Here is a 23275-nt window from a genome sequence, read left to right on the forward strand (position 1 = left end):
AACAAAGGCTCTAGGACAGTTGCTGGATACTGCCTCTCCAGTCTTGCTGAAACCCAAGTTGCTGCTGCTATCAGCCTATTCTGATAATGCTACTGAGAACAGCTCAAGAACTGGAGCAATGAAGATTCAAACAGTGCCTGCCAGCTAATCAACATCTCTAAGAAGAGTAATGTAAGAGATGACTCAGAACCCCACTAATGATCAGAGCAGGTGTCATCTCAACTCAGAGACATCTACACACCTCTTTGCTGTCTTCCTCTTCCTACCACTCTTTAAATTGCCCTTCAGGGATCCCTGGGTGGCGCAGTGGTTTGGCGCCTGCCTTTGGCCCAGGGCGCGATCCTGGAGACCCCAGATCAAATCCCACATCGGGCTCCCGGTGCATGGAGCCTGCTTCTCCCTCTGCCTGTGTCTCTGCCTCTCTCTCTTTCTCTCTCTGTGACTATCATAAATAAATAAAAATTTAAAAAAAAGAAAAAAAAATAAATTGCCCTTCATATTGACCTGAAGTATATGCGTTTTACCCAGTAAACGTATTCTGTAAATTTTATGATTCCCAGGTTTCATTTCAAAAGCCAGTGAAATTAACTTCAGCTCTCTAGCATTTACCATCAGAAACACTTGAGTAAACCATCCAGTGGTGTAATTTTTGGTGTGCATGGCTTTATTGTTATTTTTGTTTAGGGAGCTTCACCAAATAGGCTGTCAGGTCTCTGTAGACAAGGACTCTGCTTCTCCGTTCTCCTTGGTATTTCTCAGACAGCAGAAGCTCAATCAATATTCTTAGAGAATATAATATAATCAGTCAGCAAATATCTACACTAAGTTGGGTTTTTTCTATGGCCCTTAACTAATGTTTTCTTTGGCTCAGTGACAGAATAAAAAGGATTTAAAAACTGTTTCCCTTTCTCCCAGCTAAGGAAAGATCTTGGTAGGTCAAAAACTGGATTGGAGAGTAGGGGGTAACTAACAGGAGGGAAAAGAGCAAACAGGAGTGGTCTCCGGTTAGAAAGCTTACCAAAGTGTCACTGGTGCCAATTTCTGCCTGGAGCTTTTAAAAATTAACCAGTGGACAGGTTATACTGAGTTCTCAACATAATAAATACACGGAAACCAAGACAGAAGACTCAATGATAATCAAAAATCTGGGAGAGAATATTTTATCAACAGACAAAAGAATGGCCCTCCACTGCTCTGAAGTCTCTCATTTCATTAAACTCTCCACATTACTTTTTTTATGAAATAGATTTTAGAAGTTAAGACAAGGAGATTCCATCCAAGAAGATTATTTGGTCATTAACTATGCTGTTGATATCAAGTCCCTGAAGTTCAAAGTAATATCGCACAGTAAAAAGAGCTCTGGTCCTAAATGAACTGTCCAGCGAGGTTATCCAAATCTAATAGGCATGAGCCATGAACTCAAACCAAACAAGATTACGGTCTCATTTCTCTCCATTCTGAGTTCTGCTTTCTGTTAAAAGGATACAGACTCTGGGACATACATCAAAATAGCAGAATATTTAAATAACAATTATTTCCTACTCTGACTACTTTCATTTGGTTGACTATTTTGCTTGTAAAGATTGCTGATCAAGTATGAGATAAAAAGGAAAATTCAGAAGACTGGGAGCTAAACTCATTGTGGGCAATTCTGACTATTATTCTTAATAGAAATGCATTTAATTGTATAGCCACTTGGGATTCAGTAGCTCTTAAGAGTGCTTTTTAAAAATTACCCTTGTCAAATTTTTAGAGAAGCAATATATTTAATTATAATACAAACACAAAATTTTTTTCAGAGTTGGCAATTATGATCTTCTAGTGTCTGAAAACATCCCTTTTCCCCTCCATGTAACATTTACGTCGCTAGGAAACAACTAACCTCTTCAAAATCCTGTCACATCCCAAGAGCAAAATGAACCCACTTAAAAAGTATTACTATTTGCTGACCCCACACCCACTACAAGGGCTATTACGAAAAACAAAACAGAGAATAACGAGTGCTAGTAAGGATGTAGAGAAACTGGAATGCTGGGCACTGTTGGCAGGAATATAAAATGGTGTAGCCACCTGGACAAAGAGCATGGCAGTTCCTCAAAAAAAAATTAAAAATAGAATTATCTGGGGATCCCGGGGTGGCTCAGCGGTTTAGCCCCTGCCTTTGGCCCAGGGCATGATCCTGAAGACCCGAGATCTAGTCCCACATCGGGCTCCCCACAGGGAGCCTGTTTCTCCCTCTGCCTGTGTCTCTGCCTCTGTGTGTGTGTGTGTCTTTCATGAATGAATAAATAAATAAATAATATCTAAAAAAGAAAAAAAAAAAGAATTATCTTCTGATCCAGCAATTCTACCCTGGGGTATATGGTTAAAAGAATGGAAAGCGAGGTCTCAAAGAGATATTTATACACCCATGCTCACAGTAGTATCATTCTCAAGAGCCAAAAAGGTGGAAGCAACCTAAGCACCCACTGACGGATGAACAAACAAACAAAATGCAATATATACATAAAATGGAGTATTGTTCGGCCTTAAAAAGGAAATTCTGACACATACTATAACATAGATGGACTCTACACTATGCTAAGTGGATCGCAAAGGCACAAATACTGGATAATTCCACTTCTATGATGTACTTAGAGAGTCGTCAAATTCACGGAGATACAAAGTAGAACGCTGGCTGCCAGGGACTAGGCGGAGGAGGAAGGGAGAGTAGTTTAATGAGTACAGAATTTCAGGTTTGCAAGATGAAAAGGATTTTGGAGATGGATGACAGTAATGGTGGCACAACAATGTGAATTGAACTGGACACTTACAAATGGTTAAGATGATAAATCTTATGTATATTTTAGCACAATTTAAAACAGTATTACCATGTGCACAGAAGCATGTCAACGGTCATGGCACAAAACTAGCAAAAAAAAAAAAAATCCTCGAAAATCGTACAGAAAGAATTAAATCAAAGTTTTAATAATCAACCATAACCTATCTCTGGTTCAAGACATACAGAAATAACACTTTCCTAGACCCGGCTAGCAAAAAATAAAAACTCAGACAGTCAAGAAGGGTCCTCTGAGCCCACTATACCTATACCCAGAAGGTGCTACCACCAGCCCTCATCCATCCACCCTCTGGGTCCCAGGGGTTTCCTCCTCACTGAGCCACTGCTAGGGTATCTTTCCTACAGCCCAGGTTCATCCCAGACCACCCAAGGGCCCAACACAATACCAAACAGTTGATATTTCCAGGAAGCTAATGCACTCTAATTCCATCTTCCTCAAAACCCTGAGGTCCCAACTACTTCCTATTCTCTGCACATCCTAAAACCATCATCTCCAAAAACCAGATTCCTTCACAGGACCAAATCTAACTGCTACCTAACCTGAGGCTCTAATCCACAGTAAACTCGTCTAGGGCCCCCAAGCCTTCCAAACAATGCCACTCTACCACACCAGTGTCCCTTGGTCCCCAATCAGCTTCAGAGTGCAGAAGAACCACCAGGACAGCTAGTTAAACATGAGGATTCCCAGGCCCCAACTTGATTTTTCACTAGGCCTCATGTGAAGCTCTGGAATATGCATTTAAAACAAGCGCAGTATGTGATCTGATGCAGCCCAGCCTGCAGCCTAGTGCAGACCCTCCAGCCTAAGCTACCAAGCCAATGAATATGTTGGAAATAAACTCTGCAGATCTGTGCCCAAATTTATAACCTTCCCTTCCCTCCATCCTTCCTTGCAAAGTGATGTGTGAATAAGCTGACTGTTGCTTGTACTGGACAGACCACATATGTCTTCACCACTGTGTAACTCAGTTTACGTCTGGTCAGGGTTGCATTGTAGCTGCCCCACTGACCTCACAGCTATGGCCGTCTTTGACCAAGAAAGGTGACTTCCTAACTGAAGAAATAAGGTTTCTTCAGAGGCAAGCTGCAGCCTTATACACTTTCTAAAGAATTTCCAGCTTTACACCTGTTTCAGCTAACCTTTTAAAGAGGGGAAGGCGAGGGTCCTTTAAATGTTTCCAATAATGGATTTCTATTGCAATTGTTTCATAATTTCAAATTTATCATTGTCTGACTTTATCCATGCCTACATAGGTAACTTAAAAAGAAAAAAGGAGGGATCCCTGGGTGGCTCAGCAGTTAAACGGCTGCCTTTGGCTCAGGGCATGATCCCAGAATCAAGTCCCACATCGGGCTCCTTGTAGGAAGCCTGCTTCTCCCTCTGCCTCTGTCTTTGCCTCTCTCTGTGTGTCTCATGAATAAATAAATAAAATCTAAAAAAGAAAAAAAGGAAAAAGGAGTCACATAGATTATTCAGAACTGCCTGGATGTCTTAAAAGAATTTTAAATTCTAAACATATTGATATTGTTTTCTATATTAAAAATCCATATGGACATGTTAGCTATTTTCAAATATAAGTGACTCACTTCTATCCCAGGCACATCCAAAGACTAAGGTGAAAACAATCTGATAAGAAGAAAAGGTAATTTGAATAATGCAGTGTAATGGAAAGATCTCTGGACTCTGGGCCTGCTGTGTTCCAAGGCCAATTCTTCCATGGCTTGGCTGTGTGACCTGACTGTGGGGCCAAGGGCAATTATTCCCCTCTTCAACAATGATGGAGAACATACATCAACCTATGACTTCACAGAAGCATTAGAAAGACAATCAAATATGACTTAATGACTTAAGCTGCTGCTACTTCAAAATAATACGTTCCAAATTACTCCAAAAAATTGTGTTCGTTTTGAAATGCTGGCTGTGGTATCTCTCCACTGGAAAGTTCATTTACTTAGGTGATTCACTGAGGATCTCTCTGCACAAGGCTTTATGCTAGGTACTGAAGACTAGAGAAAAAATTAACGTTAAGGTGTTTTGAATATGATCTACAATCTAGTGGGAGGGACAAAGCATATGCACTACAATGATTTCATCATTTCTAAGTGGCAAAATGAGTAATTCAAACAGCGCTACGGAAAGGGACCTGGGTGGCTCAGTTGGCTAAACACCTTTTTTTTTTTTTTTTAAACTGAGCCATCCAGGCCTCCCAAAAGTCTGACTCTTGATCTCAGCTCAATCTTGAGCTCAGGATTGTGATTTCAAGCCCCACACTGGGCTCCACGCAGAGCCCACTTAAAAAAAAGGAGGGGGCCACCTGGGTAGCACAGTCAGTTAAGCATCTTGAGGCTTGGTTTTGGCTCAGGTTGTGATCTCAGGGTCAGGAGACTGAGCCCCACATCAAGCTCTACACTCAGCACAGAGTCTGCTGAAGTTTTTCTCTCCCCAGCTCTTACCCCCCTCCCCTGCACACTTGTGTGTGTGCACACGTATGTGCACACACACATGCACACCCACTCTAATAAATCAATCTTAAAAAAAAAAAAAAGGGCAAACAGTTCTGTGGATTGATCGTTCAACTTTCAGTCTTCCTGTCGCTGAAAAATGGTACACTGCATAGCAATCCTAATAGACAGACGGTTCAAACCAGATGGACATCTGGTGTCCAGTCCCTGTGACAGCAGAGTGTTATAGGGGCTCAGTGAAGGGAAAGATGTGGGGAAAAGGCTTCTCAGTGAAAATGAGTCTCTGTAAATTACACTGGGTATCTCATCTACACTCTCTTTCAATCGTTATAATAATCATATGAAGTAGGACCATTCTCTTTTCACAGATGAAAAACCGATTCAGAGATTAAGTAACATGGCCATGATGCAAAGCAAATGACGAGGACAGAATTCGAATCGAAGTCTCTTCTGACTAAAAAAGTCTGCATCTGGGATCCCTGGGGGGCGCAGCGGTTTGGCGCCTGCCTTTGGCCCAGGGCGCGATCCTGGAGACCCGGGATCGAATCCCACGTCGGGCTCCCAGTGCATGGAGCCTGCTTCTCCCTCTGCCTATATCTCTGCCTCTCTCTCTCTCACTGTGTGCCTATCATAAATAAATAAAAATTAAAAAAAAAAAAAAAAGTCTGCATCTCTCAGCTCTACCATGGGTCCATGATTGTGATCAGCGTGTAAAGAGGGGAAGAAGAAAGCATTTTGATAGAAGGACAAAAATAAAATAAGCGGGAGGCTAAAACAGGGTGGCCAAGACTAGTGGAAGGGAGAAAGAATGCACTCAGCAGTTAGGGAAAAGGTTAAGGGTTAGCTTAGAAAGAGGCTGGAATCCAGATGACTAAGAAATGTAGGTTCAATCACTCAGCAAGATGGAGCTGGAGATTTTAAGTAGGAGAGCAGCTGATAAAATCAGGGCATCAAAGAGGAAGGTGAACTTCATACAGGACAGAGACGGCCTGCACATTGGTGTCATAATGTAGAACAAATTATTATTTAACATCCGGAGCACTTCAATGTTGTGACACTCAGTAGTAGCAGTAGTTTTGTAATAAATGATCAAACTATCTCTTGTATGGATCTTTCTTAAAACACTTCTAGGAACGTTTTTAAAAATGGATCCTACTAATTCTTACATGGGTCAGAAACTACTGCCAACTCCAAATGCATCTAAAAAAGAACACTGCTAGAGTCAGAGGCTGCATTTAAAAACCTTGAACAGCATGCCTCAGAGCAGGAAGGGCCAGAAGGAAGGATTACGAACAGAGATTCCAACTCACAAATTTCTTGGTAAGAAAAGCAAAATTACAGAAAAGTAGGATCTTCACATTTACAGAGGCACTCAAAACTTTTCTGGGGAGGTGGGTAATAAAGTTAAGGACTGATAAATTAGAGAATGACTCTCACATAACCCCACACTTACTTTTTCACTCATAGTTTCCATTTCTACAAAAATCAATAGAAAAGCATCATCCCCACATGATGAGTTTTGTGTCTCCTTGTCAATATATAAGCAATCGTGAGAATTCAAAAGTCCTCCATCCCTTTTAATCTGTGCCACAGGAAAATTCAACTGCATTTCATAACCTAACACTGAGGTGCATAAAGCCAAGGCTCCATATTGCTTAAACACATTTGAGACCTGGTGTGGGATCATATTAAGCCCTTCGCTATCAGATAGTCAACAATAACCTAATTAGCCAGCACAGCACACGTGACACCGGCCCAGCCAGTACCCTAGTCAAAGACATTTTTGCTGGATTCATTCACCAGCAAGGTGATCACCTTGCAGAGGGGAACTGGGAGAGAATCAGGAAACCTGGCAAGGAAAACGGGCAAGGAAGTGTGCAGCTGGGACTTTCAAAGAGAATTACGGAACACAAAAGCGGCAAAGGAGTGGGCTGAGGAAAAAATAAAAGTCTTTTCTGCAAAATATCGCCCGCCAAGTAGATGACCTCACTGCCAATTCTGCGCCTCAACTTCAAATTGAACCTTCCAGAGAGTTAAGTGAGTCTGAGGTTCCAGAGAGCATAGGAAGTGCCCAGACCACACTGTGATGTCCTCCGTAGCCCTACAAAGAGAAATATGATACCTCCGCCTCTAGGTCCCGAGGCATTTTAGCTCATTTAGGGATGGGTAAGTTTCCTCCAAACGACATTTTGCTTCTGAGGCCAAGGGCATTCTCAGAATGGGGCAGCTGGATTTTTCAGTCTGGAGGGAAAATATTAAACACAAAGCACAACAACGTTAATTCGGAGACAGGAAAACCAAGGGGCTGATGGTAATGCTAACAGAACACGCACCTTTCACGGATTCAGAACAAGCCCAAAGAACCTACAGATGCTAACTTTACCACTCTTTAACAACCAGAGCCTATCGCCCAAAGCCTCGAGAACTTGGCTTTAGGGAGAAGTCAAGCTGCAGGGGCCAAAGTTCCAGAGAACGGCCTCTGGCTGTCAAGAGGAACCTCAACCTGCTTTGGGCTTGCGCTGTGTAATATTTAAAAACCACATAAATCCTTCAGGACCTCAAGAGTATACTGACTGTTCTTTTTTTTTTTTTTTTTTTTCTTTTTCTTTCTTTCTTTTTTCCTGCATCCTACAGGCTGGCCAGGCAGGGCTCTGGTGCCCAGGGAAGGTGTGTCGATTTGTGCGTGGCCTCGAACGTGCGGTGTGCGATGGGTCCATTGAAACAAGAAAACACAAACAAGCCAACTTCTGCTTTCCCCTGCTAAGCAAATAAAGATGAATTTAGCCGCCGCCTCTCAAAGAAACCAACCAACAAACCAAGTGGGGCGGGGCGGGGCGGGGCGGGGCGGGGAGGGGAGCGCGCCCCCAGCCCGCCGCAGCGCACGCCGCCCCGGCTCTCTGGGGGCCGCTCCGCAGCTTCGCGCTCCCGCGGCGGGCGCCGAGGCCGAGCAGGGCGAGGGGAGGCCTCCCAGGCCCGGGGCCACTCCGCAGGGCCTCGGCGCCGCCGCAGCCTACCAGCTCCGGGAGCGCAGGGCGGGGACCTCGCGCCGGGCCCGCAGCCCCGGGACTCAGGAGCCCGCCCCCCGCCCGAGGCCGGCGGCCCGCACCTGCCGCCCCGCCCGCCCCGCCCGCCGCCGCCCCCTCCGCTCAACGGCCTCCCGCCCGCGGGGACTCACAGCTTCAGCCGCTCGTAGGTCGTCGCCGCCATCGTGCACCACCAGCTCCTTCTTCCTCTTTCCGGCCGCCGCGCTCGACCGATCGCCCCGCTCGGCGGCCGCAGCGCCCTGCTCGCCCCACCTCCCCCCTCGCCCCGCCCCCGTCGGCCCCCCGAGCGGACGGGAGGCGACCGCGGCCAAACTTAGTGCCCGCGCGGAGAGCGCGCCAAGCAGCCGCGCGACGCGCGGATTGGAGCGCGCGGAAGAGCGCCGTGACGTTGCGGCCGCGGATTGGCGGAGCGCCTTGGGGCCGCTGTGCGCGGGCGGCGCCGCAGGCCGTGGCGCAGCGGGGAGCGTCTGGGAGCCGCGTCACGGGTGATGTATGTCGCAGCCAGAGCCGGGCCAGTACGGGGCCAGTGGCGCAATGGATAACGCGTCTGACTACGGATCAGAAGATTCTAGGTTCGACTCCTGGCTGGCTCGGGGTGCGCTTTTTGCCCCCGCTGGGCTTGATGTTACGGGGTCTCCCCGGGAAGGATTCTAACTAGAGTGTGAAGGGCTGGAAGTCTCGAATTTTACCGCCACTTTCCCCGAAATGTCATCTTCGGAGTTTCGGAGTCGTGCGAGGTGGTTTGTCGATTGCAGGAGCCTGGAGTCCCCGTAAGTGGGGTGCTTCCAGGAAGACACCCCTGAAAAGGGGGCCGGGGGCCCACCACCTGGTGACCCCGAGGCGCGGGCCCGGCAGAGCCGCTGGCCCCCTGCCCCGGGGGCTGAGAGTCCCGTAAAGACGGGAAGAGCGGCGCAGCACGTTTCCCGGCACGGCGTGCGCTGCAGGGGTACGGGCCTCGCAGCCCGGTGCTCGGAGGGGGCTCGGCGTGCAAAGGCCCGCTGGTCCCCAGCCCCCCCCCCCCCCCCCCCGGGAAGCCTTAAAACGTGCATGTGTCTACAGTGCGGTCACTCCCAGGGGGTCTGGCATATTCGATTATGAATGGCTCAGAGACCCGAGAAGTCTCCAAACCTCTGCGGAGAAAAGCGGACTCGAACCCACTTTGAAAGTTGGCCTGGCCCAGCCATGAGACATCGGACATCCATCAAGTCATCTCTCCAACAGGACTTTTTTTTTCTTCCTCCTGAGAAAATTAGACACAATTTGTGAAATACAGAAAACTATTTGGAATAAAAATGTGAATTCCCATCCCAAGATCATTATTACTATTAATGATTCTTTTTTTCCTTTTAGATATTTTTGCTTCCACGCTTTTTAATAGGAATATACCTGCTCACGGAATTTTCCAAATTTGGGGTTGTACTAGAAAGGTCTTTGTGTTCCCATATTGTCCCTTTCGCCCTCTCTCTGAGATTTAAGGACATTGAATAAATATACTTTGAAGCTACCCCAGCCAAGAACTAGATCATTTTTAGCATTACCTTCTTTGGGGGAATTTGGGTTGTTGTCAGCTTAACACTTTTAAAGATAATGCTGTGTTGAATTATTCCTGATGTGCCTTATAAATTTCTAGATGTGGAATGATCAAATGGACATTTTTGAGTCTTGGAACATATTTTCAGGTGCCCTCCAGAAAACTAAAACCAACAATTCCATTAACAGCATCTGTTTTCTTTTTTTAAGATTTTATTTATTTTATTTATTTATTCATGAGAGACAGAGAGAGGCAAAGACAGGCAGAGGGAGAAGCAGGCTCCATACAGGGAGCCTGACGTGGGGCTCGATCTCGGGTCTCCAGGATCACGTCCTGGGCGGAAGTCAGCACTAAACCACTGAGTCACCCGGGCTGCCCAACAGCATCTGTTTTCTTGCTTGCCAACCAACACTGAGTATCATAGGTTACATTATGATTTCTTAGCAATTTAAAAAAAAACACACACACACAACTTCCTTTTACATATATGACTCAATGTATCTATAGTCTCTTGATAAATGTATAATATTCAATTTTTCTTAGATTTATTAGAATACATAAAGGATATTAATTCTTTGGCTATCAAACACATCACAGTCTTCTGGTGTATCATTTACCTTTTCCTTATGGTATTTTTGAACCTAAAGTAGTTTTCACTATTATATATTCAAATTTAGCAATATTTTACTTTATGTTTTTTTCTATGGCATATGTGATCTTTTCACATTTTTGTGTGTTTGTATTTTTCCCATTTAGTCCATCTGTTGTTTATTTTTTGGTTCTCTCAGTGGAAAGATCAATTGAGTCTAACAGTCTGTCACTCTTATTGAGCAATTAAGAGCTCTAAACTCTATGTTTGGACTCATTCAATCAATCCTACAACAATCCTATAAGGCAAGTTTAGTTAACCCCATTTTTACATCAGGAACTAAATTTGCGGGGATCCCTGGGTGGCGCAATGGTTTGGCGCCTGCCTTTGGCCCAGGGCGCGATCCTGGAGACCCGGGATCGAATCCCACGTCGGGCTCCCGGTGCATGTAGCCTGCTTCTCCCTCTGCCTGTGTCTCTGCCTCTCTCTTTCTCTCTCTGTGTGTGTGACTATCATAAATAAATAAAAATTAAAAAAAAAAAGGAACTAAATTTGCTTAAGGTTATTGAGCAATTAGGCGGTGGAGCCTGGGTTAGAACCTGGGTATGGGGGCACCTGGGTGGCTCAATGGTTGAGCGTCTGTCTTTGGCTCAGGGCGTGATCCCTGTGTGTAGGGATCAAGTCCCACACCAGGCTCCCCATGGGGAACCTGCTTCTCCCTCTAACTATATTTCTGCCTCTCTCTGTCTCTCATGAATAAATAAATAAAATCTTAAAAAAAAAAAAAAAAAGAAGAAGAAGAAGAACTTGGGTCTGGGCTCTTGACCTCAAAGCCAACCTGGTCTTGAGCTTGCTGTGCACAAGAGGGTGGACCGCATGAGTGGACTCAGGGTCATTCCCTATCTGGGCATGAATGACAATCACGTGTGCACCTCAGCCTTCAATCAGAAGATCTTATCTTTAAATCCTGATGATCCTTCAGCTCATCAGCTGTGAGCTCTTGGACATTTCCTCCTCTTTAATAAAATGGGGATAGGAGTTGCAGCCTATCTCTTAAGGCTTTAAGAATGCTTCCAGCTGAACAGCCACCGCCCTGCAGAGAGCTCCTCCCTGGACTCTAAACATATTCACCACAGAAAAAAGAGACACAGAGGTTGAACTTTCTTTGCCAGCTGTGTAATACAAGCCAAGGCTTTTATGAACACTCAATGAAAATGGAAACTAATCCAGGCAGAGACAGCCATTCTTCTGGGGTTTTAAAATGCCTAACAAACCAAAATCAGATCTAAGGAGAACAATGTTCAGGATAAGAAATCAGGCAAGGATAAGTGATACAAATTCACATCTTTAGCCAAGTTTTTCCTATAGTGAAATTCTATTACCTATGTAAATACAAATATAATTTTTTTACAAAATCTGCCAAGGGGCCTCCCACGGAAGCAATCCAAGCTGCAGATGAGGTTTGTTGGTACCATCTCTGCTGCTCGCTTTTAGGTCCATGCTCCTCTAGGGGAGTGTGGCTCCCAAATGTAGCTCTTACATACTTTGGATCCATTATGTCACATCTGCCTTCCTGCCGAGTCTCCAAATTGGGTGCATTTCCTCACTTCTCTATTACCAGCCTGCTGTAGGCCAGGTCCCACAGCCACCTGTCCTTGAAGGCTTGGATCAATTGTATATCAGGTGTATAACCGAGGGACGGGAGTACCTTAGGTAACCAGGGCTTCTCCCAAAAGTTCTACACCTCAGCAGTCACGCACCTGGAACCCGCTCCTGGACCAGAACACTGACTTATTCCCCGCACCCCAGAGTATGGCGTATTCTGGTTTGTTTTTACAGGTCCAGATCACGTTCATGTATGAAGCACTTCTGTTTTCTTTTTTTTTAGGTATTTATTTATCTATTCATGAGAGACAGAGAGAGAGAGAGGCAGAGACACAGGCAGAGGGAGAAGCAGGCTCCCTGCAGGGAGCCCAATGTGGGACTCGATCCTCAGTCTCCAGGATCACTCCCTGGGCCAAAGGCAGTGCTAAACCACTGAGCCATCCGGGCTGCCCAGGCCACCTCTGTTTTCAATCCAAGGAAAATGCAAGCCCCACCTTTAGCCATGCTTGAAGAAAATGCACCTAATGATCCCAGGATAGTCTCCCATTCCACCTACAAAGTTTGTTGGACTCTGTAGTAAACTGAGTAATACCCTCCCACCAAGATGTCCATGGCCTAATCCCCCAGAACCTATGAATAGCTATTTGTACAAAGTAGAAGAGATTTTGCAGCTATAATTAGTTAAGGGTCTCCAGATGAGATGGGGATTATCCTAGCCCACATGGGTGTGCCCAGTGTAATCTCACAGGTTCTCATAAGAAAGAAGCAGGAGGGGGAGAGAGAGGGGAAATGGGATAACAAACTTCAAAGACAGAGCCACAAGCAAAGGAGTGTGGGTGACATCTAGAAGCTGAAAAAAGGACAAGGGATAGATTCTCCCCTAGCATCTCCAGAAGGAACTTGGCTCTGCTGACACCTTGATTGGAGCCCTATGAGGCCTATTTCTCCAGAACTGTAGGATGAAGAATCTGTTAAGCCACTAATTTGGTTATTTGCCCCAGGAGCAATAAGAAACCAATAGAGATGCCAGCAGAGAGCAGCGACAGGCCCCTCTTCCCCCTCACAATGAGTGTTTCAGGCTAGGTGGCTCTCATGAAGGAAGGAGTCCACTGAAGGACACTATTGCCCCCAGCAGCCAGAGTGGTGGAACCACTCCCTCTGGATGAGACTGCCTGGGATGGGATCACGGGTTGGTTTACTGGGTACTGAATGTTCAGAGAGTTACTTCACCCTTCTGTGACTCAGTGGTCCAGAAAATAAGAGATTATTAAGAATATGATCCTTAGAATAGTACCTAGTACACGGTGAGCACACAATAAATGTCAGCTGTCACTGTTGTTACTGCTTTAACCATGGAACCTAAAACCAAGCCAGATTTCCACACTGCTTCAGCCCCAAATGGCCCAAAGGCCTGTGCCCGCTAGCATCCACTCCTGACTGTGCCATCTCCTCCCAGCTCCGGGGCCAAGGATCTCACATTGATAGCCTGAAACCGGCCGTGATGGCAAGATTTACACCATAGAAACCAGCCAAAAAAAAAAAAAAAAAAAAAAAAACAGCCAACAGCACAGCACAAATCAGGGCCTAACCCCCACCTCCCACCCTAAAGCTGGGGTACCAGCACACCTGGGTCCAGGCCACCTTTCCCCCTTTTTGCTTATAGCATCAGGGTCACAGGCAAATGGCAGCCCACATTTGTAAAACCCATATACGTGCTCTCATCATGTAAAAAGAGGTTTTATTTTCCAGTAAGACACCACTCCTGTCAATACCCTGGCTCTCAGCTTTCCCGCGTCCCTAGTACATCAGACCTGGCAGCCACAAGAGCTAACCCGAAGCCTGAACCAGCTCACGTACTGAGCGGTGAAAGGCAAGTCCCTGGACCACCGCACCCTTGCCCCCAGGAATTCCAAGCACACACTCAGCCCCTCCCTCTGCAAGGTGTGCCTTCCTGTGCGTGCTGGCCTCAAACCCAGAGGGCCACTCACCTCTGGGATTCTTTGATCGGAGCCTCACTAGAAAAAAAAACAACATACACAAAAGGAGACAAAGCGATCACCACTACAGCACCATGACCCTGTGTCTCAATATTTAGGACCCAGGTGAAGAAACTGCTGATTCTCGGAAGAGGATTCTCCAAGGGTCGTTCACATTCTTGCACATCGTGTGAGCTAGACTGCCTCAGTTCCAGACTGTCTCTTCTGGAATGCTGGCTGTAGTGAAGGGTGTTGGGTGGCAGACACAGGCAGACAGTGTCTCTCTCTGGAGCAACACTCAGGCAGGCTTACCGGTCGGTGTAAAACTGAGGTTCCCTAAGCTCAGGTGTCTTGTAATGCAGCCCAGCTGCATGCGGGCCACCACCTGGCCCTCTTCTTGGGAGCCCTCGTGGGATGAAGGCTCAGGGATTCAGTCACTCATGGCTGGTGCTATATTTACCTTTCCTCTGTCTCTGACCTAAGAGTCTCATAACTTCCACCACGATCCATGAACCCACAGCATGTTACCCTATTAGCTGGGCAAGGGGGCTAAAATCTTGGACCTTTTGTAGTTTTGATGCCCATGTGTTCCCTTAAGGATCCAGAACTCTAAAAGGCGGCCAAATCCAGTTAGCAAAAAGCACTGTCTGCTTACTTCCACACACCCCAAAGAAAACCCAGTGAGCGTCATTGTGTTGGAGAACACTTTAATCGTCTACAAATTGATGCAGTTTATTGGCATGATATGTCGAATAATTTGATAATAACGGTACAATTTTGAATAATTTCATAGTAACAATATTTTGAGTAATTTGACAGTAACAGTACAATTTTGAATAATTTTTATAGGAAAAGAGGAGATCTCAGAGGGAAGTAATTTCCCTGCACGGTGAAATTTTCATACATCATACGGGAATTTCCTACGTCTGTCCAGTTCCGGCTCGGAACAACAGCTAACATGTTTTACTCACTTTCTTCTATTGCTTTTTAAGACTCATTTCAAATAACCTGGAAATGAGAATGGATTCCTGGCACAGAGGAGACTATAAAGAACTCGGGTTTCCTGGCAGACAGAGGTGGAACAAGTGGGGGTGTCCAGCCAACAAGGCCGGTCTGGAGTCAAGTCCCGCACACGTGGTTGGCGGCAGCGCCTCAGTGGCCCCGGCCCAAAGAGGTTCTGTCTCGGGCACTGACCACAGAGGAACGACGTCCCACTGCCATGTACGGGGGATGACGCAGACAGGACCCAACGCCCTTCCACGGTGAGAGATGAACACATCACTCTCTGCCCAGCGCCGGGTAGGACAGTAACATTAGAGAGAAGAGCCGGCCAAACCAGGCTATCGGCTTTCCCAGACCCTGGCAGCTGTTGCACGGCCTTCGCTGGGGGAAGGAAAAAACCAATGGCCAAACGGGGTGGGGGAGAGGGCTGGGGGCTGGCTTTGGGGTCTGCGATCGGACCGTAATTCTTGCTTATCTAAAGGCCAAGAGCTATCTAGGGAACTCAGGAAGGGCTATCCGCTCTACTTTTAAAAACAGACATATCCACCTGGGTGTACCCGGTGCTTGTGTTTTCTTTCTAGGTGCCTATAAATACGACCCCATTATAATTCTGTTTGGCTAACAGCTTACAGAATGTTTAAGATGCCACGCAGGTGAACGTCTCCTCAGGGCTTTTAGCGCAAGAGCCTGAGAAACAAAACTTGCGTGAGATGCCTACCCGTGCTCTCTCCAGGATGCTGAAACAACGCCACTCGCCGCTCCGATTTCTAGGGCTTCTAGAAACTCTCTTATGGTTCTTTCCCCAACAGTATAAAACACCGAATCGGCAGATATCCAAATCACCTCCATCAAAGCAACTTAAAAACATTTCATTTAAAAAATTAATCACAGATTTTTCTAACTAATTAGCTACCCAATTTGCAAATAAGTCCCTGCTTCTGATGGTTGCTCTCAGGCAATTTTCTTCACTTTTGCTGGACTTGCAAGAGGAGTCAAGGTGTCAGCAAGGCCAGGAATGTTCCTAGGTTGGCCAAGACAAGATGTATTGGCTGGCTTCACACGCCCACCAGCCTTGCCAGAGCCGAGCTGACAACTCTACGGGAAGAGGGGGGTTCAGCCCCAGGGTTCACTTCCCCAGCCCCATGCATCATCCACAGGCTCCTGGAGGCTCAACCTGTGCAATGGAATCGATGAACTGAAGTGACATCTGGCCATCTAACAGAACGAACTTAAGAAAAACAGGAGACAACTCATGGTGCCAATTCTGTGCTTCTTATAGCAGCGGCTACCAGATGAAGCAAAACAGGGCCTCGAGCTGGAGCCGGGCCCCACTGAAAAGGCTGCTAGTCCCAAGTGCCTTGGGCTCTGCGGATCGCCTTCCATGGCCCCTGCTGCCCTGGGTGTGAGGTGAGGAGGCGGGGATCGGATGCCAACGTGATGCCCCCGGACCCGGCTAGCAGCCGTGAGCTGGCCCCTGTGGCCTCCTGTGACAAGACGTAGGCCAGCGGGCCAAGTGGGCAAATGTCAGCCAACCTTCTTTTTTATTTTTTTACACCATCTTTTCACTGAAATACCAGGAATTCGGACGTCTGGCCTCAGGAGGGTGACACGCAGGGCAAGCTATGCTTCCTGAGTACGCAGGTGGCCTTGATATCTTGCCAGCATGTGGCCCTCCCTCTGCCCTCGCCAGCGACCCTGGGGAACCAGCATGATGAAATGCAGCAGGGCAATAATGCCCATGTTTGATCTGATCTGCAGACAGCTGACCTTACGTTCGGGTTACAGGGACCTGAGCCACTGGAGTCTGGCCCACGTGGAGGCAGAGGCTCGTCACACACCAGCATGTGAGTTCAGTGTGATGGCCAAACGCCTTCTGATCTGCGTAGCTCGTATCCGTGAGGTATTTTGTGTGTGTGGAAGACCAAAAGTGGAGGCAAAGAGTTAAAAAAGAAGAAACAACAGACAAGAGCAGTGTACCTTATACCGCTTTCTTCACACATCACACCTGTGCCAAGAGCTGGGTGAGGGAGAGATGTGGGAGATGAACACACTGATCTGTCCTGAGGCACCCACTCCTATGCTGCTTAGAGATCTTGCACACACATGCACGCATGCACACACACACACACACACACACACACACATTCCCCGTGTGTAAGGGGCTAGCTCTCGGCATGTGGGCAGGATGGCCCAAAGCCCACTGATAAAGAAGCTGAAACAGGCATGGAGAGGTCCCCCACCATGTGGGATCCTGAGACCTGCCTTTGTGGGAGCAACTCCGAAGTCACAGACTCTCGAGAGCTCCAGAGGGAAACAGTGCAAACCGGTGGGCAAAGGAGGCCTGGTGCCTGCACCAAGACCTCGTCCCAAAGCACACTTGGCTAGAACACAGCAAATCTCCTTCGGGCTCCCAGCTGCCTTTAAGAAAGGGAGGATTTGCAGGGGCACCCAAAACGCTGTCAGTGTACATCACAACAAAACCCCGTCTGGCTCACGTATTCCAAAACCGGGCTCTGGTTTACCCACTAAATTCTTCCTAAGATGCAGAGCACATGTCAGAGCTTCCCTCTTGTCATAACGCAATGAAAATTTGCAGCCATTCTACAGACGAAAGGAGTCTCTGGGGTGGAAGTCTTAAATAATGCTGTGTGTGTGTGTATGTGTGTGTGTGTGTGTGTGTGTGTGTGTGTGGTGTGTCTGGGTGCAGTGTTAAATCATGTCATGGACGTGTACGGGGTGGGGGTAGTGTTTGGGTGCAGGTATTTTCCCAAGGGAGAGGAAAGGGCTGACTGTACTGGCAGCTGAGATCTCTCTGCAGAGGATATTGTGAAACATGCTCAGTGCAAACCTGCCCCCCTGAAGCCTGGACTATTCCCAGAGGGGCTGCAGGGTGCGTGCGGTTGCGCTGCAATGCCCTGTCGCCTGCCACACACTGCTGGAGCGTCTTCCTGAGTAACGTGATGAAGGCGTGGCGGTGGAGGAAGGCACTTGGCAAATACACATACCAGACAGGTAGGGCTCACCTCCCTGGTGAAAGGAAAGGCACCCCAGGCGTATGCAGAAACCCACCCCCCCCGCCCCACCTCCACCCCAGGGGCCACAGGAGCCAACAGGCAGATGTCTTGCTTTGCTGCCCTGGCTTCTCTTCTGCCACGTGAGGTGTGCAAGAGGCTCCGGCTAGAAGCGGTGCTGGTGAAGAGCTGCAGATGAGGGGCTTTTCTCCAGTCTCTTGACATGGCAGGAGTGACAGAACAGGTGGTCTTCCAGGGGGTAGCAGCGGTGACCATCTTCGTCATTAAGCTCCAGACCGCAGTCCTGGGGGGGAGGCAAACAGACCAGAACACAAGGGATTGTAAGACTGACCCAGAGGCCCACGTCCCGGGGACCAGCAGAGGGTGCTGCGTGATTCTCTGGGGGCAGCAAATGCCAGTGCAGAAGGGGGCAGTCCTGCCAAGTGAAGGGGTGACTCGTCCCTATGGAGCACTTGAGACGGGGCTGGTCGGAAGGGAGATGGGACCTCAGTGTATACACACATGGCACTGCCAAGACTTAGGGCAAAAAATGAATGTAAGAGGCCTCGTGAGAAATGCCTCATATCGACTGTGTATGGATACAACGCTTTGGACATACCAGTTGAATAAAATATTAGAAGAATGAATCCCATCCATTTCCTTTTTCTAATGTGGCTACTAGAAAACAAAATGACACCTGTGACTTGAACCTGTGGCTCTCAGGTTTCTATGGGACAGCACCACACTGAATGCATAGAGAGGACTATCCTGAGCAAATGGCCCCATCCCCTTTCTCTCCGGTGCCTGGGGTGCCACTGGCAAGGGCTCCCACCTAGATCTTCCATGCTGGCAGTGAGCTCCAGCCTCCCACCCTGACCCCCATGCCCTCTCCCACCCACCGCGTCACAAAAGAAGAAATCTACTCTCCCTCCATGGGTGAATCCACCTGATTCTGGCTGAAACTCCATGGGCACTTAAAGCGTGTGCACCCTTCATGTGGGCCGGTAAGGAGCCCTGCCTGAGAGTCACAGGGCCCCTGGGGCTCCTTCAGCCTGGGTGTGATACAAGGTAAGAGAGGGGGTAGATGGGCCCCCACCCAAATTCACACCAACCAGCGACGTGCTTATTTCCGAGGAGGGGCTGGTTTCTGATGATTTCCAGGGCTCAGCTCAGGAAGGGGCTCTTGGTGGATAGAATGGCCTATAAACTGGAGGGGAGGGCGTCTGCTCCCCAAATCACACAGCTGCCTGACAATGGAGCATGTGAAACCCACAGTCCCCAAGAACCTCCCATCTGCAGCTTCATGAAGACAACTGCCATGGTTTCAGGACTTGGTAGTTCACAGACGCAGAGAAAACAGTAATGACCTTTAGGTCCCAAACATCTGCATGTCCTCCAACCTTCCCCACAAGTCAGGCTTCAGCCCTGGACCTGGAGGGCAGCCCTTGACCACACCTTCCTGACCATCTCAGGCCCCAGTCAACCTGGGATCCTCTTCTCCGGCACTTTTTAAACAGGCTTAAGGCATCTGGGCAGGGAGGGGCCTACCTCGCAATGGTAGCACTCCACGTGGTAGTCTCTGTCCATGGACACAACACGGATGGTCTCATCTGAGCCCTGGATGGAGCAAAAGTAAGAACGAGAGCCCAGCTGGGGGACCCACTAGGTTCTGCATGCTGTGGTAGGGGATTCTGAGGTAGCAAGTGGGTGGCCTCAGGAGAGCATAAATCCATAGTGAGGTCCCCCACTGGAGAGAGGACATCTTTAACTGAGGAGAGAGGAAAATAGGAGGGACAGCCGTCCTACTTTCTAGAATGTCAGGGTCAACACTGAAGAAACCACCTATGTGGAGAGTGATTTTTCTCAAAAATAACGAATGAAAGGCAAGCTTTCTGCTCATCTTCTAATGTGGGAGTCACTGTCGAATCCGGGAGTTTAACCTGATTGTAGGGGCAAATAGGGCACACGAGGGGCACTGGGCTGGGGAGACCAGCCAATAAGAGAGGGGCTTCTTGGTGAGGACACTATTAATGTCAGAGGGGGCATTTTAGAAGGATTGTTTTCAAAGGTGTAAGGACGGGACACAGATCTTGTCGATGATCCTGGGGAGATATTTATGTCATGGAAGACACCAAGAACAGGTCTGAAAAAGTATCTTACCTCAGGTGGAAGGATGGGAAGCCCGCAAGCTGCACACTTGGGAGCCAGCACCCTGCCGGGAGAAGAGGCAGTAGAATGTGTATTGTCTTGTTCCTGGGAGGCAAGTCCTGAAGCCGAACCTTCCTCATGGCTGGTCTGCCCATCACTCTTCACCTGAACCCCCCACCCCCAGCCCTTGTATCAAGATAGCCTGGCTCATTCCCTGGGAGGTGTTTAGTAGCACCAAGCCTACCTGGACCCTCTTACTCTACTAGGCATAAAGATTACCTTGTTTCTTTCTCTTATGGTGCCCAGCATGGACAGGCCCAGGCACGCCAAGGTGGTGGCACTCAGCACTGAGTCGCTGCCATGTGAGGCTGAGTAAAGCTGGAGACACCAGCTTGACAGATGCCTCTTGAGGCCTCACCAGGAATCTGAGTCTAGGGATTTGGGTTCTGATTTTTCAGTAAACATGATCCTATAACCAGTTCCTGTCTGCACTGGCATCAGTGGACCTCCCGTGGCCCCTGCTACACCCCTCCCTTTTCAAAGATTTTATTTATTTATTCATGAGAGACACAGAAAGAGAGGCAGAGACATAGGCAGAGGAAGAAGCAGGCTCCCCATGGGAAGCCTGATGTGGGACTTAATTCCAGGACCCCAGGACCATGACCTGAGCCAAAGGCAGATGCTCAACCACTGAGTCACCCACGCATCCCAACCCCTGATACACCCTTAAAACCACTAAGCCTTTGCTGGACTGTGGCCTAAGGGTACAAGCAGCCCAAGGATGCCCCTCAGCAGGTGTCCACCCTTCACACGGTGAGATCAACGTGGCTCGCACCTGCAGCCCTTCTGCGCCCCATCCCTCCTTACTTGTGGTAATCTCGGACACAGTAGATCTTGTTCTCAGAGTCCACGGTGAAGGGCACCCCGTCCAAACACTCGTTGCAGATGACACAGCGAAAGCAGCCGGGGTGGTAGGACTTCCCAAGGGCCTGTAGGATCTGGGGCAGAAAAGAAGAAGCCGGGACTCAGTGGGGACCACAGGGACGGGCTGGACGGTGGGAAGGAGAGGAACATGTCAGGCCGAGGGACCCTAGGTGTGATCACACCACATGACGCACACTCGTCCGAGTTGCACTTGGACCAGCATCAAGAAATCACAGGGAAGGAAAGGCAAATCTGGGTGAATGTACAACAGGAGGGAGCCAAACAGGATCCTTCTCCTCTACATAACCCTCCAGAGGAGAATTTAGAAGGTTCTTTTGCAGTTCTTTGCCAGAAATGATGCGAAGCAGGCAGGGCCACACAAGGCTCCGTCCCAGATTTAGGAAGCAGCCCATCCATGGAAGGATTAAAGTTAATTCCACATGGAAATGGCAGAGCTCAGAAAACCTCTTAACTTCTGCCTCCCAAGAGTCCCTCCAAAGCAGCTTTCACTCTGCAGCGTGATAATCCAGAAGCTGTGACCCAACCACTCATTATCTCAAAGCCAAGCCTAAGCAAAGCCTCTTTGTTGGTGTTCTGGTTTTTTTTGTTTGTTTGTTTGTTTGTTTTTTTTTTAAGATTTATTTATTTACTAAAGAGAGAGAGAGAGAGAGAGAGAACATGTGTGTGCACAGGGGGAAGGGCACAGGGAGAAAATCCCCAAGCAGACTCCCTGCCTAGCGTGGAGCCTGACACAGGGCTGGATCCCAGGACCCCGAGATCACAACCTGAGCAGAAATCAGGAGTCGACGCTTAACCAACTGAGCCACACAGGCGCCCTGCTGCTGATTTTTTAAAACACAGTGTAGAGAAAGTCCCACAAACCTCCTTCCTTTGAATGTCATTTGATCTGGTTATGATGCCTGGAAAGGTAAGAAGCCGGGAGAGAGCTAAGACAGGGAGGGTAGGAGGGAGAAGAGATGCAAAGAATGTCCTTGGGGATGTCAGTGAGTGGCCAAATCACCTCCCTTCAGAACTGTGTCCCTCCTGCCCCCTTGCTAGGTGACATCAAACAGTTTTCCTTTTAAGGCAGCTCATCCCAAAGTGTGGTCCCTGGACCTGCAGCATGAGCATCACCTGGGAACTTGTTATAAATGTACATCCTCAGGCCCCGATCCAGAATCGGAAGAGCTAGGGTCAGGCCCGGCAGTTGGTGTTTTCATAAAATGATTCCAATGCAAGCTAAAATGGAAAAACCACCGGTTTGAGTTTGTGTTGATACACGTGACACTTGCAGGAAGGGTGCGCACCTTCCAGAGCCCGAGGCTTGCTTCTCCCCCGCCAAAGCCAAGGCCACACTTCACACGGTGTAGCCTCCGAGGCAAGCTGGCAACTTCGAGTGCTCTCCCAGCTTCCTCATTCCCTCTGGTGTGTCACTAACCCCTGAGGCCCCTCTCCATCTGCAATAAGCTGCCAAAATAGGAAGAACAACTGGCCGGGCTTCCAAAGTCCACCTGGCAATCTGTACCTTGGAATGCATTTCGCTCTCTGGCTAATGCCATCTTGGCAGAAGAGACCCTTAAACTAACTTCACCCACAACGAGCCTGAAGCGTGGCAGGACACAGATGCCATTTTGCTGCATTTTGACTTGCTGTGATGATTCTTTTTAATGTGGGGGGAAATGTCCACTTTCAACATGCAAGCTCAGAGTATTCCCCTCTACTAACTGGGGAGGCGGGGGGGGGGGGCCACAATTTACATAAGGAATTGGACAACTGGTTGTTTCTCTTGGAGGACCAAGAATGGCATCTGCAGGCATGCTTTTTCTTGCGTTACAAAAATTCTTGGCAGCAGTTAAGGGTTCTTTTTTTAAAAGTAGGTGTCACTACTGGACAGACATTTGCTAAAAGTTCTCAAGTCCTAGAGAAGACCTGCCAGGACCCAGGTTCAACTTTGCACTATCGTTGTGTGGAAGAGGTGGCCTCCAAAGCTTCATTCCTTCCCTTCCTGCATGCAAGGCTGGTCCTCACTTCAAGAAGTGGAGGAGAGCCCCTCCTCACTGCCCTGCCACGTATTGAGACTGGCCTTGTGATGTTCTGTGATCAACGGAATGGGGAAGAAATGATGTTGAGAGATTTCGAGTCA

General features: G+C 48.2%; 2 protein-coding genes and 1 non-coding gene across 4 annotated transcripts in view; 1 reads left to right on the forward strand and 2 right to left on the reverse strand.

Annotated features, from left to right (window-relative positions):
- The window catches only part of SACM1L (SAC1 like phosphatidylinositide phosphatase), a 58727-nt gene extending 50113 nt beyond the window's left edge, over positions 1-8614 (reverse strand). Inside the window, exon 1 of one of the 2 annotated variants that reach the window (XM_072721089.1) lies at positions 8478-8614. In XM_072721089.1, coding sequence (XP_072577190.1) covers positions 8478-8509 — 32 coding nt within the window. In that variant the 5' untranslated portion in view covers positions 8510-8614. Of the gene's footprint in view, positions 1-7424; positions 8060-8477 lie in introns of those variants that run through there. The other variant, XM_072721090.1, reaches the window with a different exon arrangement.
- A 252-nt stretch (positions 8615-8866) lies between these two features.
- Positions 8867-8939, forward strand: TRNAR-ACG (transfer RNA arginine (anticodon ACG)). The gene has a single exon. It is a non-coding gene; the product is annotated as a tRNA-Arg (tRNA).
- Positions 8940-14737: 5798 nt separating this feature from the next.
- LIMD1 (LIM domain containing 1) overlaps positions 14738-23275 on the reverse strand; it is a 68754-nt gene continuing 60216 nt past the window's right edge. Inside the window, exons 5-8 of the mRNA XM_025989248.2 lie at positions 21076-21206; positions 20221-20272; positions 19609-19677; positions 14738-18364 (exon numbers count right to left, since the gene is read on the reverse strand). Of these exons, the coding sequence (XP_025845033.2) occupies positions 18227-18364; positions 19609-19677; positions 20221-20272; positions 21076-21206 (390 nt within the window). The 3' untranslated portion in view covers positions 14738-18226. The remainder of the gene's footprint in view (positions 18365-19608; positions 19678-20220; positions 20273-21075; positions 21207-23275) is intronic.

The sequence above is a fragment of the Vulpes vulpes genome, chromosome 9, assembly GCF_048418805.1.
Source record: "Vulpes vulpes isolate BD-2025 chromosome 9, VulVul3, whole genome shotgun sequence".
In the NCBI taxonomy this organism is placed as follows: Eukaryota; Metazoa; Chordata; class Mammalia; order Carnivora; family Canidae; genus Vulpes; species Vulpes vulpes.